This window comes from Varanus komodoensis, unplaced genomic scaffold (assembly GCF_004798865.1).
Source record: "Varanus komodoensis strain SLA01 unplaced genomic scaffold, ASM479886v1 scaffold1, whole genome shotgun sequence".
Lineage (NCBI taxonomy): Eukaryota > Metazoa > Chordata > Lepidosauria > Squamata > Varanidae > Varanus > Varanus komodoensis.
Window position 1 is genome coordinate 29,283,422 of NW_025335268.1, and position 18,262 is coordinate 29,301,683.

At 42.2% G+C, this 18,262-nt stretch overlaps 1 protein-coding gene across 1 annotated transcript in view; it reads left to right on the forward strand.

The window, feature by feature from the left end:
* THBS2 (thrombospondin 2) overlaps nt 1–7,837 on the forward strand; it is a 40,086-nt gene extending 32,249 nt beyond the window's left edge. Inside the window, exons 17-21 of the mRNA XM_044435478.1 lie at nt 2,629–2,856; nt 3,103–3,374; nt 4,413–4,510; nt 5,612–5,751; nt 7,776–7,837. Of these exons, the coding sequence (XP_044291413.1) occupies nt 2,629–2,856; nt 3,103–3,374; nt 4,413–4,510; nt 5,612–5,751; nt 7,776–7,837 (800 nt within the window). The remainder of the gene's footprint in view (nt 1–2,628; nt 2,857–3,102; nt 3,375–4,412; nt 4,511–5,611; nt 5,752–7,775) is intronic.
* The last annotated feature ends 10,425 nt before the right edge of the window (nt 7,838–18,262 follow it).

Genomic DNA, 18,262 nt, shown 5'->3' on the forward strand with positions numbered 1-18,262 from the left:
CATGCAGCTGGTCAGAATTTGGAGTTCAACTTGGCAGCCAGCCAGTCAGTGAAATGTGGAGCCATTTTTTCACAAAGATGAACTCCAAAAAAGCATTTGAGATGTTTGACCCTCTCCCTGTAATCCTATTTTAAAGGTTGTTTTGCTGTTGCATAACAAAGTTTGTTTCCAAAGATTAGGGAGGAGGCAGAAGGCTAGAATGGGAGACAGTGTTTTAAGGGATTGTGCTGCTGAAACATGTGATATAAGTCTCCAGGAGTTACCAAATATAGAAAGTCTCTTCTCTTCTTTTATATTTTATATTTTTATTTATTTTATATTGTTTTAATTTTATATTGTTATTTTTGTATTTTATTGTGTTTGTAAGCCGCCCCGAGGCTTCGGCAAGGGGCAGCATAGAAATGTTCTAATAATAATAATAATTCCATTGATAAGAGGAATTGATGTACACTTTCAATATTATAGGAGAATAATGGGAATACTACAGAATCTCTCTCTCTCTCTACTTGTAATATTCATGAATGGAGGGTAAAGTTTGGAAAAGTATTGGCTGTATCTCATGAGATATCAGAAGCCAAGGGGAACAAGGAAACCACAGATGAATCCTACTTTCCTAGCACAGTGAAAAGGCTTTGGAAAATTGGTTACAGAATGTGTTTGGATGTGTCTATAAAAATGCAATAAACTTGTGGGATGGGATTTGCAAATCATTAGCCCCTGAACTCCAAAACCAGATTTGTGACATTTCAGTCCTGTGCTTTGGCATCAACTTTAAAATCTGCCATTCTTCAGCCCAAGCAACTCTTTAGCCCAAACCACTATACATATTACATTTTGCAACACAACCCTCAAACTATTCACCACACTGCCAATAGCAGGGCTTCTTTAGAACCGGAGATTTGGTGGTTGCAGCTTCTGCTCACTTGAATTGCTCTGCCTTTGATACCACATTAATCAACACCGATTTCATTATAGCCACATTCCAAGGTTTAGAAGAATGCCTATTTCCCTTAAAGCTTATCACTGCTATGTTTTTGCAAGGTAAACAGTTTTTCCTACAAATAAAAAAGTACCCACAGGCTATTTTTACATGATTTACAGTAATGCTGCTCACTCATTTGATGCAGATGTGACAGAACTATATGGCTGCAAACTTAAGCACATATGAGAGAACATTGCTGAAGGCATTTGATGACATGGATAAAATTAAATTAAAATTAAAAATTCCAAAGTTCCTTTATAATATCACATTTTGTTGGATTCAGAACTTGGTGCAAAATGAAAGAGTTAACTTATTTTTCTCTCCACAACAGATATTCTAGTTCCTAGGCTTTGAAGTTATAGATATTCATTCTCAGAAATTAATTCTCAGTAATTCTCAGATATTAATTCTCAGAAATCTACGCCTCTCAAGTAGGGGTACAACTTGCTTAGGCCAGACTTGGAAGAGTCATGCAGTCTGAACAATTGCTCAGGAAAAGCCCATTTCACATGATACAACATTTCCCATCATAGTGACAGTGGCAGGAGAAATTGTGGCCGGGAGAAATCTCTTTCTGTGTAACTCTGAAGGTCCAAAAGCTCCTTTGGAGTCTGGACCCTGTGACAAATGCAGATATGTCAGTGAACACCTAGCAGTTGTAACAACACATAAGGCAGAAATGTTAACATTAATGAACAACCTGCATATGATACTAACTTCAAAATAATAGATTGTATCCAAAGAAGCATGAGCCTGATGGGTCCACTTATTAGCACTGTTCTGCAAACTGCAGTACAAACAATAGTGAAAATTTTGCACAACTAAGTATTTGGAGTTGCACAAAGTATCTGGAACTGTATCAATAGATGCAAAGCAATTGTGCCGCTCCGTGTCTGCATATAGGGCATATGAAGTTCGCTTTAGAAAGCAATCTTAAGGTTTAGGGCCTAATAGCTGGAATGTGAAGACTTCCGCATTTTAAAGTACATGCATCCTAGCAGTGTTTGGCAGTGAAACTGCTGTGGGAATTGGCAGGTATTTCCTGGAGGTATCCAAGCAGAGGCTTATGGCCACATCTATTCATTTATTTCATTTTTATCCCACCGAGTAGCTGAGGCTTCCTGTCAAGGCTGTTGTAGTTGCTGGCTCCATTGCAGTTCCCTTATTGAGCAGGTGGTTGGATTAGGTTGGAGTGGGCAGAGGGTGCCTCTATGGATGTTTAATGCTAGTATTCCTGACCATCGACCAAGCTGGCTGGGGCTTCTGGGATGAAGTCTAAAGCATCTGAATATCAACCTTCTGTCCACCTCTTGGCTAGACGACCTCCAAAGTCCCTTCCAACTCTCAAATTTTAAGGATCGTTTAATCAACCATCCTTTATGTTTCTCACTGGCTATAGTTTTGTCTACTTCAGCCTTGGTAAAATTGGCTCTACTATTACTTAATATGTTGCTACTCTTTACCTGCAACATTTGATTCCAGTTTCTAAGGAGTGTGGTATGACTGCTGAACTTCCATTGTTTGTGTCACTGCTGAATGATTCCACAATCCTTTCTAGGCAATGCTGCTTCTTCCTGCAGAAAGAGCTCCTTGTGAACATAATGTTAGACTATTTTATATTTTGTGCATTTTTAAATGCTTTTTAGGTGATGGCCGAGGTGATATCTGCAAAGATGACTTTGACAATGATAAAGTTCCAGATATTCATGATGTATGTCCTGAAAATGATGCTATTAGTGAAACTGATTTCAGAAAGTTCCAGATGGTCCCCCTGGATCCTAAAGGAACAGCTCAGATTGACCCAAATTGGGTTATTCGTCACCAGGGCAAAGAACTGGTACAGACTGCTAACTCCGATCCTGGCATAGCTGTCGGTGAGTATTGGATCAATCTAAAGTCATTAGCAAAGGCTCTCCTGATGAGTGCAATACACGTAGAATTGTAAGCTTTGACCACAATCTAGAGGACTAACTTAGCCATTCACAAGACCTTCCATGCATCCAATGACACCCTGGACTGTGCTTTGGTTGAACAACTGGACCCCATGCAATATTATACTCTGCTTTTGAAATGCTCTTGAGTTGCTTGTGTGATACTGGATGTTTCCCCTTCTGCTCCAGGTTATGATGAATTCAGTTCTGTTGACTTCAGTGGAACATTCTATGTCAACACAGACCGGGATGATGATTATGCTGGGTTTGTCTTTGGCTACCAGTCCAGCAGTCGTTTCTATGTCCTGATGTGGAAGCAAGTGACTCAGACGTATTGGGAGGATAAGCCCACCAGAGCTTATGGGTACTCAGGGGTATCACTTAAAGTAGTGAATTCCACAACTGGCGCTGGTGAACATTTGAGAAATGCTCTTTGGCATACAGGAAATACACCTGGACAGGTAAGAGATGGCTAAGTCCCATAGGAAATGTGCTCTCAACATTATCCCCTTGCCTAAAGTCAGCTGGTGGCATCAGTTACCATAGTTTGCTTAGCTATTATCCATCAAAATTGGGCCAAAGTATTATACATATGAGGGATGCAGGTGGCACAGTGGGTTAAACTGCTATGCTGCTGTGCTGGTTGATCGAAAGGTCGCCGGTTCAAATCTGCACAACAGGGTGAGTTCCCATTGCTCCGTCCCAGCTCCTGCCAACCTTGCAGTTCGAAAGCATGCAAATACAAGTAGATAAACAGGTACCACTTTGGTGGGAAGGTAACAGCGTTCTGTGTACCTCGGTGTTTAGTCATGCCGGCCACATGACCACAGAGACTGTCTGCAGACAAGCGCTGGCTCCCTCAGCTAGGAAACGGAGATGAGCACCGCCATCTAGAGTCAGGCATGACTGGACTATAATATCAAGGGGAAACCCTTTACCTTTATTATACATATAGCCAGTGATTCAAAATTTGTTTGTGGCCATGCACAAAATGTTCAGCTTAGCTGAGGGAATGCCAGGCTCAAATCCTGGTTGTACTATCCCTACCCTTTAGGTCTTACGTGGCCTAAGTGTGACTTATAAGGGTTATGATACTGTTCTTCAAGGAATACACAGTGCATCTCCTAAGAGTTCCCAACAATCAATCATTCTCTCCCTCCCTGCCTCCCTCCCTCATATCTATCAGAGTATCATTTGCCTGGTTAATAAAGCTGCAGAAGAATGAGTATCTCATATTGACCTAAGGACATACAGATTAAGAGCTGCACATTTTGAATGGCTTTTTATTTCCTGATTTACAACGGGGTGGGCAACTTATGGCCTTCCAGATGGTTTGCCTAGAACTCCCATTATCCCTCTCTGCTGGCAAAGGCAGTTGAAAGTGGTAGGGAAAATGGCTCACTCCCGAGCCACAGAATAGAAGCCGCAGGCAACAGAGCTTTCCCATTTGCTGCAGCAAATCATTTACCAGTTCTCTCCTGTTTCTGCTTTTACCATAGGTGCGCACCTTGTGGCATGACCCCAAAAATGTCGGCTGGAAGGATTACACAGCCTACAGGTGGCATTTGATCCACAGACCTAAGACAGGATTAATAAAGTATGACATTTCTTGTAATATACAGTATTGCTTTTCCCACCGATCATAAATGAGGTTTTATTTAATGGCTTGTAAGCAAATTCCATTGTTGTCACTTCATTCATGGCAGGCCTTTTTCTTCGTATTGCTGAAAGATTTGGGAGGATTCTGAATAGTTTGCCTTTCCTCAGCTTTCCATCCCATCAGATGTGTTTAATTTCCTTTGAATGGCTCATATAAACAAAGCTCTTATTAGATAAAAAACAATTCCTCAAACTCTTGGAAAGGGGCTGTTTTTCTGGAAAAAACAAAACCCTGAAGTTGGGAGACAAGGCAGAATTCAAAACAATGCTTAAAAGAGGATTTTAAAAAAAGGAGCCCCTGTCCCCACCCAGGTTATCAGAAGTAAAATATTAATAGGAATTAGAGAAATGTTAAATACTTCCTCAGAACTGTGATATCAGCTACCATCAGAACATCTGGAATGCAGTCTTAACTGCTATGTAAATGCACAGTCACTCACACAATTGCCCATGCAGATTTTCTGAATAAAATGCCAGTTAAAAACCCATGTTTACACACCATGTGTTCCCATCATAGGGTGAGTGCAATTTCTGCCCTCCCATGTGAATAGGGTGAGAAAGGGGCAGGTAAAGGAACTGCCCAAGAGCAATGCAACAAGCAACTTCTTTTGTCCTCCATGGTCACTGACAGGGGGAGGTGCACTGCCTACAACCTTCTCCCCCTGGCAATGGAATGTTGCCCTTGGGGGTGATCATCCCTGTGCCATTTTTCCCTTTCTCATGCCCTCACATGCACTAATGTTCTCGCTCTCTTCACCACACATACATCTTTCCTCCATCATCTGTTGATTCTCGTTGTCCCACCCCCATATCAGAGCCATAAACTTGCTTAGGGAGCAGCAACATAAAAAGCTGCAGATGGATGGCCAGTTTGGTTCATGGGAAAAGGAGTCATGGAGCAGTTCAAGTGCTAAAAATCATGTGCTTTAGAAACTTGTGTTGGAATTCATCACCATTTTTCTCTTAAAAGGACTTTCCTTACAGCTAGAGAGGTAAATAAAGCAATTCATAAAATCTAAATGATGTTCTTCCTTCACAGGGTTTTAGTGTATGAAGGGAAGCAAGTCATGGCAGATTCCGGACCAATCTATGACAAGACCTACGCTGGTGGACGGTTAGGTCTGTTTGTCTTTTCACAAGAGATGGTATACTTCTCTGACCTCAAGTATGAATGCAGAGGTAAGTTGATCTTTACCACCATTGATTTTCGTACTCTCAAACATTCAGCTTCACAAGATCATGTAGAGGATTCCAGTAGATCAAAAATTCATACACACATGTTGCTCACTTGGTTACTAAACACTTGAGGGTTCACAGATGAACTACCAAGCTGACTCTGCTGTGTTTGATGGACCATCAGTTGACAGCAACCTTGATTTGCAATGTTAGATCTGGAATGGCTCCTTCACACCTGATAATGATGATGCATGTTTGAAGGAGCCCTTTAAATGAGAGCAATCTCCAATTTCATTATTAATTCCTAATGATTAAAAATGTACCTTACAGCTGCCCCAAGTCTTTTAATACGTGAAAGAGGATAATTGGGCTGCAATTCTAAATGCTGGTGGCTAGAAGCAAGTCTCACTGAAATCAGTGGTGCATACTTCTGAATGGATGTGCTTAGGAATGCTGTATCCAATGGAAAGCTCAAGCAAACAGCCCTGTTCCCATAATCAAATAAAGTAACTAAGCAATTGCATATGTGCCATCATCAATAGAGCAAGATTTCACTCAGCAGTCACCAGGCTGGCAGCATGGCATTGTACTCTCTGTAGTCTGTACACATTCTGTAGTCGGCTTATGTGAGTTACTGTCTAGCTTGTGGGGAAGAAAATAGCTGGCCTGAGTGCTAATAGCTTCAGGCCAAGTGTGGGCCCCTTACGGCCGCCAAACGTTTTGGCTTATATATCTCAGACAATACAGGCAGTGATGAAGGATGATGGGAGCTGTAGGCAGAAACACATGGATACCGTATGTAGGCCTTTATGCTGTTTCATGAGGTGTATTGAGATTCAGGTCACTGTAGCTCTATAAAGGCAGGCTAAAGGGAAATATTTCCCAAAATCATTCACTGCAATATAACCTCTACTAATAAGGTCTACTGGACTGGGTTTTCACGACCAGCAAGAGGTAGAGTGTTGGTGTGAGTAAGATGTCTTTGTTGGGAGGCCTATGTAGCCATGAAGTTTCCTTGGGAGCCCTTAACTAAATATGCATTATTGGACTGTAGAAAGGATAATGGAATAAACTCATGTTTAAAACCCTGAATAGTTTGATGAAAGGGAGGAACACAATCCATGTTAGATTTAAACTGGGGTTTTTTTAATTATTGTGCATGTTTATTCTATATTGAAGGTTTTCTTTTTTGAGTCTGCCAGGGTAAAAACATGTCAAAAAACAAAATGTATTAATATGCCCAAAACAAGTAACTTTCTAATTTTCCATGTTTTCTGTGCTGTAGTCACAGTTGTACTAACCAACTGCTTCTCTCTGTTGCAGATGTCTGAGCTAAAGCTGCTGCGTAGCCAGCAAAGTACTGTAGATGCCGTTCAACCTAGACACCTCTGTGCATCCTGGTACTCCAAATCCCTCACTCTCTTTGCAGCTGTCCTTCTGGCATGTCCCCCTCACCCTGTACCTCCCTGCTGCCAGGAGGGAACACTCCAATCCTATACCTTAAGTGCCTTCTAACAGCTTGGACTGACAGGGCCTAAATGTGACCGTTGAACCCACTGCTGGAGCAAAAGTAGATTACCGTGTGGAGGGAAAACTTGGCAGGCATGTTTGATCATTGCTTCGATTTTTTATTTTGGTTTTTTATTTTTTTTGCAAATTGACGTTTACATAAAAATGTGTAAAGGGGTAATTAGTTAATGTACTTATATGAACCGATATGTTGGAACATGAGGTGTGAGGAAAAACATCAAGGAGAGTGGGGGAAGTGGTTATATGTGAGATCAGTTCTTATGACCTCGTTACTTGCCCAGTTCAGGCCAGGCCTTGGTAACAACAGTGTCTGAGAGACACATTTTAGTGAAATTAAAGATGATCTGATTCTGAGTATCCTGTTCATTATGAAGCCGTGGAAAATTAACAGAGGCCAGATAAGAAGATGGTTCAGTGAGCTTCAATATGCTAACAATTCTTTACACCTGTTTTGATGAACCATAAATGCGATGATCAAAATAATCTCCCTCTTGCAGTGACGAATACTCGGACTTCAGCAGGCGCTAGTATGAACAATTACAGTTCAGCCACAGCTTAGATTCCTGTGGGACAGCCCTGAAGGAATGTTCAGATTTGAATTTTGTTTCTATTCTTCAGGAGTGAATTTGGAATTATTTTTGTGGAGGAATACATATAGGAATGTTAGTCATTCCATCTACCGCATGTGGATATCTCTGACTCCATTCCAGCATCAGGTTCTTCTGAGGCTACCTTGGGAGAAGGAGATGGCAGACACCGAATATCTTGCAGATAATTCTGTTGTTGGGTGGGGGAAACCCATGCCTGTAATCTGGCCTTATTTAAAAATAAAAATGTCCATGCCTCCACAGTAGTTGTTGTAACAGCACTTGGTGGAAGTACTGTAGCTCCGTAGCACGATGGCAGAGCACATATTTTCCATACAAGCAGTCCCAGGCCAAGCTTCTGCTATCTCCATCCAGGCAGAACTGGGAAAGTCTCTGGAGAGCCACTACTAATATGAATAGGTACTGCTAGTTAGATGGACCAATGGACTGCCTCAGTGCAAGGCAGCTTCCTGTGTTTCTGCTGCAGAGGAAACGGAACTGTGCAAAGCTCGGGTAGACTATCCAGCAGCACATACTCTAAAGCTGTTCTTTTTACTTTAAATAGGACTGCTCTGCAGTAAATTGCTCTACCTTTCATAAGTGGGTTACACATTGCCACTGTCCCATTTTCAAGACGAATTCCCCCTCTGCCCCATGTATACACCCATATGATATACTGTGGATGGATGGATGGAAGGAAGAATGCTTGGTGCTTGTCCACAGTGTATTTAGGCACACCTTTCACACCAACAGTATTTGACTAGTCTAAATTGGGAGACGTAAGGCAGAAAAACCACAAATGAGGCTGTTACCTAAAGTGTAAAGTTAGTCCTTGGAGCTTACTCTAGGGAAGTAAGCACTGGGGAGATGTCCCTTTGCACTAGCAGTAGAAGCAATGCCATGAGGAACAGCTGTTCCTGAAGCACTCTCTGGCTGTGCGCATGAAGCTTCCACGAAAATACTACCTGGCCATGTGCACCATTTCCCCATCACTGCTGCAGCAAGCACTTTGATACCCCAAACCTTGATCTGGGTTTCTGATATGGCAGCAATGCAACCGTGCCCAAAATCTGGTAACATGATACGGTTCCAGTTATAAGAATATTGATGCTATTTATTACTGTAGTGTGTGCCTAAGTTCTCCAGTAATTTATTTCAAAGTAGGCCATAAGAGCGTATGAGCAATCAAAGACCTCACAGAAGATGGTTACCAAATGCCTTTAATGGTACAGCTGGGAGATCTGAATGCACTTGGTTATATATGTGATTTATATATTATAATAATATCAAAATGCTCTGAATTAAACATCCATTGAGACCTTATAAGTGGAACCTTGATATTTACCACTGCCCACAGTATTTGTATGTTCCTATAACATGCTGTATGTAGGACTTGTAAAGAAAACTGTGCTAAAGTTATGTCAGCCTTTTATTCTAACCGGATGCATCCATTATTTAGCTATACCATAATATGCACATATTTAATACTTTTGTTCTTTTAAGTTGCCCATGAGGTATGCTGGCTGAAGCAACTTTATTCAGGTTTACAAGAGACGAATAATACCACCTTCATCCTGAGTCATCTATGCCCTCTGCCACAAGTGTGTCAGAATGCGCACGCAGTGGCATGGGTTGGGCATGTCTGGCTGAGCCTGCCAATCAGTGCTTTGCTTGGAGCTGGCAGAACCTGGTCCCTGCAACAAACAGCTGTTCGGTGGGAATCCAGCTGGTAAATTCTGCTTCACATGCATGGTCCGGGCAGCTAGATCAGGCCGTGGAACTGAATGCAAGATTCCCTCTCCACCAGAGATATGCATACACAGCGAAGTCCCTCACAGGACTGAGGCGATGGAAGCCACCCTTATGCAGGCAGCTCCATTCAAAGGAACGAACGATCAGAGAAACTTTGCGCACGTGAATGGATGCAAGACCAGCGCTGTCACTTGCCCTGCACAAAATGAATGAGGCATCCAGGAGGATGGGCTTCTTCTCCACGCATGCATCTGGGCTGCACCGTCCAAAGCCGACTGCTGGACTGGAGTAATCGCTTGCCTTGTTTGAGGATACAGTGAGCCAAATGTCAGTTCCTCTGTTTTCAATCAAGCTTTTAAATAGAGTGGAATGTTATATAGCTTATAAAGAATCCAGTGTTTCAGGCTTTATTGCACATTTTAGTTTTGTCATATTAACATAAAGTCATGTTAACATAAAGTTCTCTTTATGAGGCTTTTCTCCCCTTTTCTTTTGCTGGGGGTGTTTTTTGCAATTTGTATGTTTAATGTTTTGAAAGTGTAGTGCCGAGTCCCAGAGAGAAGTGAGGGAAATTTTATTCATGTAATAATGCTTATATATCCTTCAAATAAAAAGAAGACATCAGTGCTGGGACTAAGATGTTAATATTTAGATTGTATCATAAGTGCCTATATAATGTAAATTATTTATGATGATTTCCTTTTGTGTGTGTGTGTGCATGCATGTGTGTTGGTGTGAGTGTGAGCGAGAAGAGGGCCTGAGAGTATGCGTGTGTGTGTGTGCATGAAGGGCAAGGGGTGTGTGTATGTGTGTATATGCACACGTATATGAACAAAAGACCAACAAGACTTACATTTTGTTTTGCTAAAGACTGTAAATAACTATTTATTTGTTTGCACGGAGAGAATTTCACCATTTAATGTCCCTCATTTATTCAAATTCTCCTTTTTATACATTTAACAATAGACAATAAACTGTCAAAAGGCTTTACTGAAAGTGTTCTCTTTACTTTTGCCTAGCTTCATTTTTAAAAAGAATTCACAAAAACCCAAGATGCCCATCATTCAGAATGTCTCTGTAATTGAAGCCAAACATCCTTTCTATGATCATCTTAAGCAGCCATTGTTGATAACAACAGGACTCGATCTGTGAGGAATGGCCAGTACCACAACAATCATCCTCTCGCACAACTCCCCACCATGTACCTCAATGGAGGTTGTGCTGGAGAGGTTCATGGTAGACTGTATTTTCTGTTCTAAAAAGTATTGATGTGATCAAGAGACCACCTCATTTCTTGTCAACATCAGTGCTATGGATCAATTTCTTGACTGAATCTGGAGTAGCGTTTCTGAATAGATGCACAGATTCAGCAATGCCGTAGATTCTCTCTATGACCAATGGGTATTTATCACTGCACAAAGGGGTTTGCAGACATGAGAATGACTATAAGAGTGCATTCAGGCAGGCCATCCAGTCTATTAACATGTGATAAATGCATAGGAAGAAAATCCTCTGGGAATGGACCCAGTTTTAGATGTGTTTGCACTCTGCCAGAGGCAGACTGGAGCTTCTCCATCCCCTGAAAGTGTTAATGGAGGGCTGGAGGACCCTGCTGAATTGGATGAACTGTGCCATTAGGGGACTCTCCCCCAAATGAGGTGGAAGTATCTTCCACAAAAGGAATCCTCCTGTGGAACTAGGTCTTAAGTGGAACCTAAGTCATTAAACAGAGAAGCTGAACTCTTGTAATCTGTGCTGGTCAGCCTGGAACTGGCTGCCATCCTCTATTTTGCACATCCACTCCAAATGCAGAAAAAACAAACTATTTCACCATAAGCACATGTGGAAAGGACAGAACAATGCATTAGTCTTGCCCTACTAAGTTGAGCTGAGCTGAGCAGACATGAATTTGGCTGCCTGGTCTCATTGACCCTGGTCTTCCAGCAGACTCTAGGCAAGGATGTAGGAAGAGCTGGGTGTGGAATGGCTAATGGAATCACACAGCAGTTGTGCAGTTGGCACAAAGCGCCACTGAGCCACACTTGGACTGGACAAGCAGTCAAATATACAGGACCATCCTCTACCAGCATTCCAAAACGGAGAACTGGCAGGACTCCTAGTTCTTGGCAGCATTCACCGATACCAGGGGCCATGTGAACTACATTCCTCATAATCCTTAGTGGCCCTAGATGTGAGTGTGGAGTCACAAGCCTGAGGTCTACCATGGATGTCGGTTCCTTGCAGCCCCTTTGCTGTCCCCACATTTCAGTAAGTTTTGAGAAAGTCGGCACAGCAGGGAGGGCTCCACTATTAACAATATGATGGGCTCTTAGAGAGCTCTCCATCCTGTTAAAAATAAAATTAATGCTGGGTGGGTGTCCAATAGATGTTCTTCATCTGATTTAACAGGACCTGTTCCAAAAAAGATGGGGTATGTTTGAGTGCCTTCATGTTCCTAGTCACAGTATATGGGCCATGGTTTGATTGATAACACTTTTTGCAGTACTATTTCCTAAAGAATACTCTTTTTTCTTGCATGCTGTCTCCAATCATAATAGTTACAGATGAGTTTGGAATGGAGTTTCAATCAGTATTATGCTATTGCTATTTGCTGCCTTTTTATTGGAATATTTTCCAGAAATGCTTTAGCAATTAAAGGGGATTTTCCCCCCAGAGAAAGTAGTTTGCCAAGATGTATGGTAGCTTTCAAGAACTAAAGAAGAATTATAGATGTCCTTTACGTGAATGAATAGCCAGGGATTAAAATAACTGGCATGTCCTTTTTATTCATATAAAAAGGTTGCAGATCAGAACTCCCAATCTGATTCAGGTATTTTTGGAGGACATAGTTAGCTGTCTAGGGACAGGTAATTTTGCTGAATCTGTTTCTCACCAGGTTACAAGATTCGTGCACACACAAAAAATGTACATCACATTTCTGTATGTATTTGCAAAAGAGTCTTTTAAAAAAAAAAAAGAGGAAAAATAAACACCCCTTAGATAACTCCATATTTCTTCTTTGCACATGTTCCAAAAAGTGCAAAGTTTTGTGCTGATTTTAGAAATTTGCACATTCCACCATGAATAAAGTGATGTGTAATGTATTGTTCCAATTGTGTCCAATTTGTGTGCATTTTTAAAACTGATGGAATTTTGAGCCTACTGTTCTAGAAAACTGTGGATTTCTGGTTGGTCTTTGTGGAGAGTTTTTGTAAATTTGGTTTAGTCTGCTTCAAAATGCAGACATAACAAAATTCCCACTCATCTCCAGGGATGCCTTGTGTACCATATATTGATGTTATATTCTGAGTTTCAAAATTCCACATGATTATCTTCTGACCACACTGGTGTTATCTTTGCTTCATATCATTGACATGACTAATGGATGTCAATGTCAGTCTGGAAAAATATGGAGTTTAGGGATTCTGGCTGTTGCCAGAATAGTTTAAATATTGGAACATTTTTACTCTGAGAGGTACATTAAAGTTGTTGTGATTGTTTAGACTCCCTCCCTCCCTCCCTCTTTCTTTATTGAAATGGTTACTATGAGCGATGCTTTTTTTGTAAGAAAAAAGGTGCCGGAAGTCATGAAATTATTTACCTTTCACATGTAGTCAATCACTGTACACACACACATGTCAGTTGTGTAACGAAACAACGGTTGCCACCTACAGTAAGCACTCAACGCACGACCACACAACTAATCACAAGCCGAGCAGCGCCACAAGCCGAGCAGCGCCATCACAACCAGTGCGGACGAAGTACGCATGCATCGGATTCGACACACAAGCAGCCCGCATGCACCATTGTAATGATTTTGCCGCTGACCTGCTACACTCGACAGGGCAATTCAAATCCACGTGAACCAAACATCAAATTTTCAAAAGTTACTTTTAAAACTTGGAAAACCTGTCAAAAAAAGGAGCTAGAACTCCATTCCGGTGCGTTCTATGACAAAAAAAGCGCTGGCTATGAGAAATGACACTCAAGTCCTTCAACGATAGCCTTGCTCCAACAAAGGGTATCTTTTCAATAGAGGCTCTCCTTGATTGAAATGTTCTACAGTGCCTAAACCTTGCTTCCTTGTATTATTACATCACCCACATACTAGGTTACTCCAGTCATGTTCCTTTGTGCATGACAAAGAACAGGAGTGTTCTGCAATAATTCTTTTGGGGGTCCTAAATTCAACCACCTATCTAATTATTTTATTCAACCATTATGCATTATTTCCAGGTATCAGCACTTAGAACCACTTGGTCCCACTCAGAATGCTCTAATGTATGTTCTAAATGCTTCTGAATATCCACTTCATTTGCCGCAGCAGTCAAGTCACTGGAACTCTTTTCAGGCATTAAATGTAGGGATAATGAACAAACTATACATATGTGTGTACGCAACCTCTTGCTTCCCCTTGATGCTAGGACAAACATCGTAAAATCTGCAGAGAGTTCTCAGTCCATATGGCAGTATGTGCTGGAACTCTGTAGAGATGTTCTAATAAAGCCACGTAGGTTTGGGAAAGAGTGTGTGAAGCTACTTCCTCCCCCTGTAGTTTAATTTAATATGTGTATAAATGGTGGTATTTGTAGGTACTCTCACTAGCACCTGCTGGGCTCTCTACCCTTCCTGATGTTTATTTAGCAATAAGAAAAAAATTAAAAATTCAGAGCACAAAGCAGGGTCAAGTTACTTTTTTCTCTTTGATGCATCACTTTTCCTTCTGGGAAATGAGATTGCCATGCTCACCATGGCCACCACTTTATGAATGGACAAGTCCTCCATAGCAGCCATTTTGTGAGAGCAACCACAATACACCTTCAGAAATCCAAATGTGGCCAATGACCCATAAAGGCTAAAGACTCTGTCCTAGACCAATCAGGGCTAGCATTGATCGCACATCTACTTGTATTGTGAAGGAATGAGTATGGTACTGTGAGTATTCTTCAAATCACAGCAACAAAATGTACCAGAGACCAGCTGAAATAACATTGATCTCCAAACCCCAAATACACTGTAATTAATAGTAATAGTTCTTAAACAAATAATATTATGTTGAAAATCCTGCCAGAAAGCTCCCTGGGTGACTTGGGGCCAGTCACAGACTTTTAGTCCAACCTTCCTCAGAGTTGTTGCTGTGAGGATAAGACTTACCTTATTACTTACAGGGAGGAGAGGTATTATATAAGCTTCAGATCTTTAGAAGATAAAAAGACAGACATAAAATGAAATAATTTGTCGATATGTAGTTACTAGAATTCATTTGCTTATCTTCTGCTCTACTCTTGTGATTGTTCCAACTGAATTCAGAGATGCACTTGGATTTCTTCAAAGATAAAGGGCTTTACAATGTGACCACTTCAGAGCATTAAGCTAGGACAATGCTGTAAATACTACTGGAAATACTTGCCAAATTGTACTAATGTACTACACTTGTACTAATGTACAAATGTAGTTCTGACTATAAAGCACTTATCAGTCATGATTACACATTTTTTGATTGTAGATTGCTAACCTAGATCATTTTAATGGGTTTAAAGGACATCAGGGAGAGAAAACTCAGTTATGCATTTCTTGTTAAACATGTGAAACATTTTGGAGCATCAAGAAATGATGATAGAAGAAAAAGCCTTCTCAGAGCACTTTTGCCCCTTGATTGGCCAATGCACAACTTTCCTCTGTAACATATTTTGGCAGGTCAGTCTTAAGAGGCTTGAATGGCTGAAAGATCTTGCACTACATCTGTTTAAATTTAATTGCACGAAAGTTTACATTATGAAGCAAGCATAGGGAAGTAGGCCAAGTTGGCCTACAGGGAGGAAGATGCTGGTCAACTCATAGTTTCACTCGTTACGCCAGGTAATCTTGGGAAACGATGCATCTCAAAAAGAGGTACTTGCCCTCCAGATACCTCTAAAGGTTTGGGATCTCTTGCTGCCAGAGGGGAATACACTCTCACTTTGCATTCACACTGACACAAAACACATTTAGAAAGCAAAGACTACAAATTGACCAGGTACAAAACAGCTGAATCTTACCTGGCAGCAAACACTCCTATTGCATCCAATCTTCTATATTTCTAAAGAGCTGAGAGCCTGCTGCCTAACAGCCTTACAGATGGGGAAAACTGACAGAGAAAGGGTTGGCCCTAGTCTGCTCCCTGTCTATCCTCTGTCCTTTGCAGCAGACTCTTGACAACAGACCGTTGCATGAGCAAGATGACCATGTTCCAGGCTCGCTTCCTGGTCTGTGTTCCGAGTTTAGAAACATAGAAACAGAGAAACAGAGCGAGTCAGAAGGGGTCTCCCAGACCATCTAGTCTGACCCCCAGCACCAGCCGGCTCCGCTCACGACATGCCCACCATGTGGGTGTCCAGTCTATCCTTGAACACCCGCACCGATGGGGCCTCAACGACCTCCCGTGGAAGCCCATTCCACACCCTCGGGGTCCTGACTGTCAGGAAGTGCTTCCTGGCATCCAAATGGAACCTTGGCTCCCTGAGCTTTGCTCCGTTGGGGCACGTTCTGCCTTCCTCTGCAGGGGAGAACAGGCCTCTACCCATCTCCATGTGACATCCCCTCACATACCTGTATTCGCCAACATATCCCCTCTGAGTCTCCTCCAGGCTGCAGAGACCCAGTTCCCTCAGTCTCGCCTCATACGGCATCCCCTGCAAACCGGCCACCAACCCTGTGACCCTACACTGCACTGACTTTAACCTGGTTATATCCCTCCTGTAATGAGGGGCCCATTCCCTGCTTCCATTTCCTAAATCCCTGATTCTTACATTCTCTGGGCCTTACTTCTATGGGGGTGGGAAGGTTCCCATTGTTTCTCAAACTAATTGCTTGATAGCTCTTGATGTCCTTACCTATTGCTGTCTGCTCTGTGACCATGTCTGTTTCCTAAGGGTAAAAAGTGAGTTCTTTGTCTGGGATTGCTGGCTGCAATTGTTGGGGTAATTTCCAGGTGTTGGTGTTTCTCCCCTCACCTCTGGGAGACTCACTGTGCTCCCTCAAGAGCAGGGTAGTCATCCTTGCAGGGTCAGTTTGTGTAATCCCCTTGAGGGGAAATTGTGTGCCTGAGCCCAGCAACAACACCGGAACCCCAGCATACCTTATTCATCATGTATTTTTACCTCATTCACACTGGCTAGCCCAGGTCCCTCCTCGCAAACTGCAGCTTACCCAGCAGATCTGGGAGCCTGTTCGCATGTACATTAATTACATGCATGAGCAACAACTTCCCGCGATGATTTTGTCAAACACATGACACTTGTGAGAGAGCTGCTTGATAATTCGCTTGCACGTTCACTACACAAAGGATGGATCTCTTATTTTCTCTGTCCTTACAGCAAGTATCTCAACAGGTTATTCACATCAGTCCGATTTTACACTTGGGGAGTTGAGGCTGCAAGACAAGGCATGTCAAAACTTGTGAGACCTTCCTTGAAGGAATGCTTATTTAAAGTATGTTTATCCTGTTGCTCTGTAAAAATGCTTTCCTGAGAGGCTGGCATATAATCAGTAAAACAAGACAGACTCTGTCCCTGGGCTTGTGATCTAAAAGGACATGGCATATGAGGAAAAAGGAATGGGGAAAGAAGAGGAAAATATTAAGTCCTTCTGCAGGGATGGAGGAATAACCCTGTTTCTGTTTCATCGTCCTACTAGAATGGCTGCTGTGGTGTCACTTGAGGGAGGGGGAGCCTTCTTGAGGAAGGCCTTCATCAGGTTTGGTGGAAAAGCTTCCCCTGCTTGTCTCGTCCTGTATGGGTTGCTGGTGGTGACTGCTAAGAGCCGATGTGGAAGGCTGCTGGAGGTGAGGGAACCTGGAGTTGTGGGAACTGTAGTTTAATGTCTCTCAAGGGCAGCAGACTGAATTTCCCTTACTGAATTGTGGCATTAACATGTAAACACCACAGTTCTACTTACTGGATCTCTGTTGTGTGAATTACTTCTGCATGTTCTTGGTGTGAACAATTTCAGCTCCCCCCATATAGCCTTAACTTGGATAGCCTGCATGCCAGCAGGAGGTGGGGTGGGGGGCGTGGTTGGGTTCTCCACATGCATTTTCCTGCCACATCTAACAAAATGACTGCACAGAAGCTGAGCACATATTTGCAGATCCAACTTCTGTTCTTAATACTTGTTAGGCAGCAGTGCTGGATCATCAACTTTGCCATTTGCTTCTGTTTATTCATTCCATCTTTAGAAGTATGTATAACCAGATTAGGGGAAACATCAGGGCAACCAGAGGTGGTAGGGAGGGGTAATCAATCCACTATTCCTAAATCAGAAGCTTCTGCACAGTAGCATCCTAAGTGCAACCTGCAATGTGAGCAGGACTAGTAGATTAAATGGGCAATCACTCAGCAGCTTAGAGAGAAAAAGTTCCCAGCAGTCACCAGTGTTGCAACCTAGGACTGATTGCCTTGGCCTGCAACTGCTGTTCACTCTCTTGAGATGAAGCTTTTTTGTTAATTCACTGGTGAGAAAGGCAAGAGAAAAACAGAGATAGGAGACCAGCAAGGTCCAAAGAAATGTTTCAGTGGGAACACAGATCTTGATGGGAGAGGATGACCGACTAAAGGATTTGAGGGCACTCCCAGGAGATCGGAAAGAACAAGCAGAGGACCAGGGCA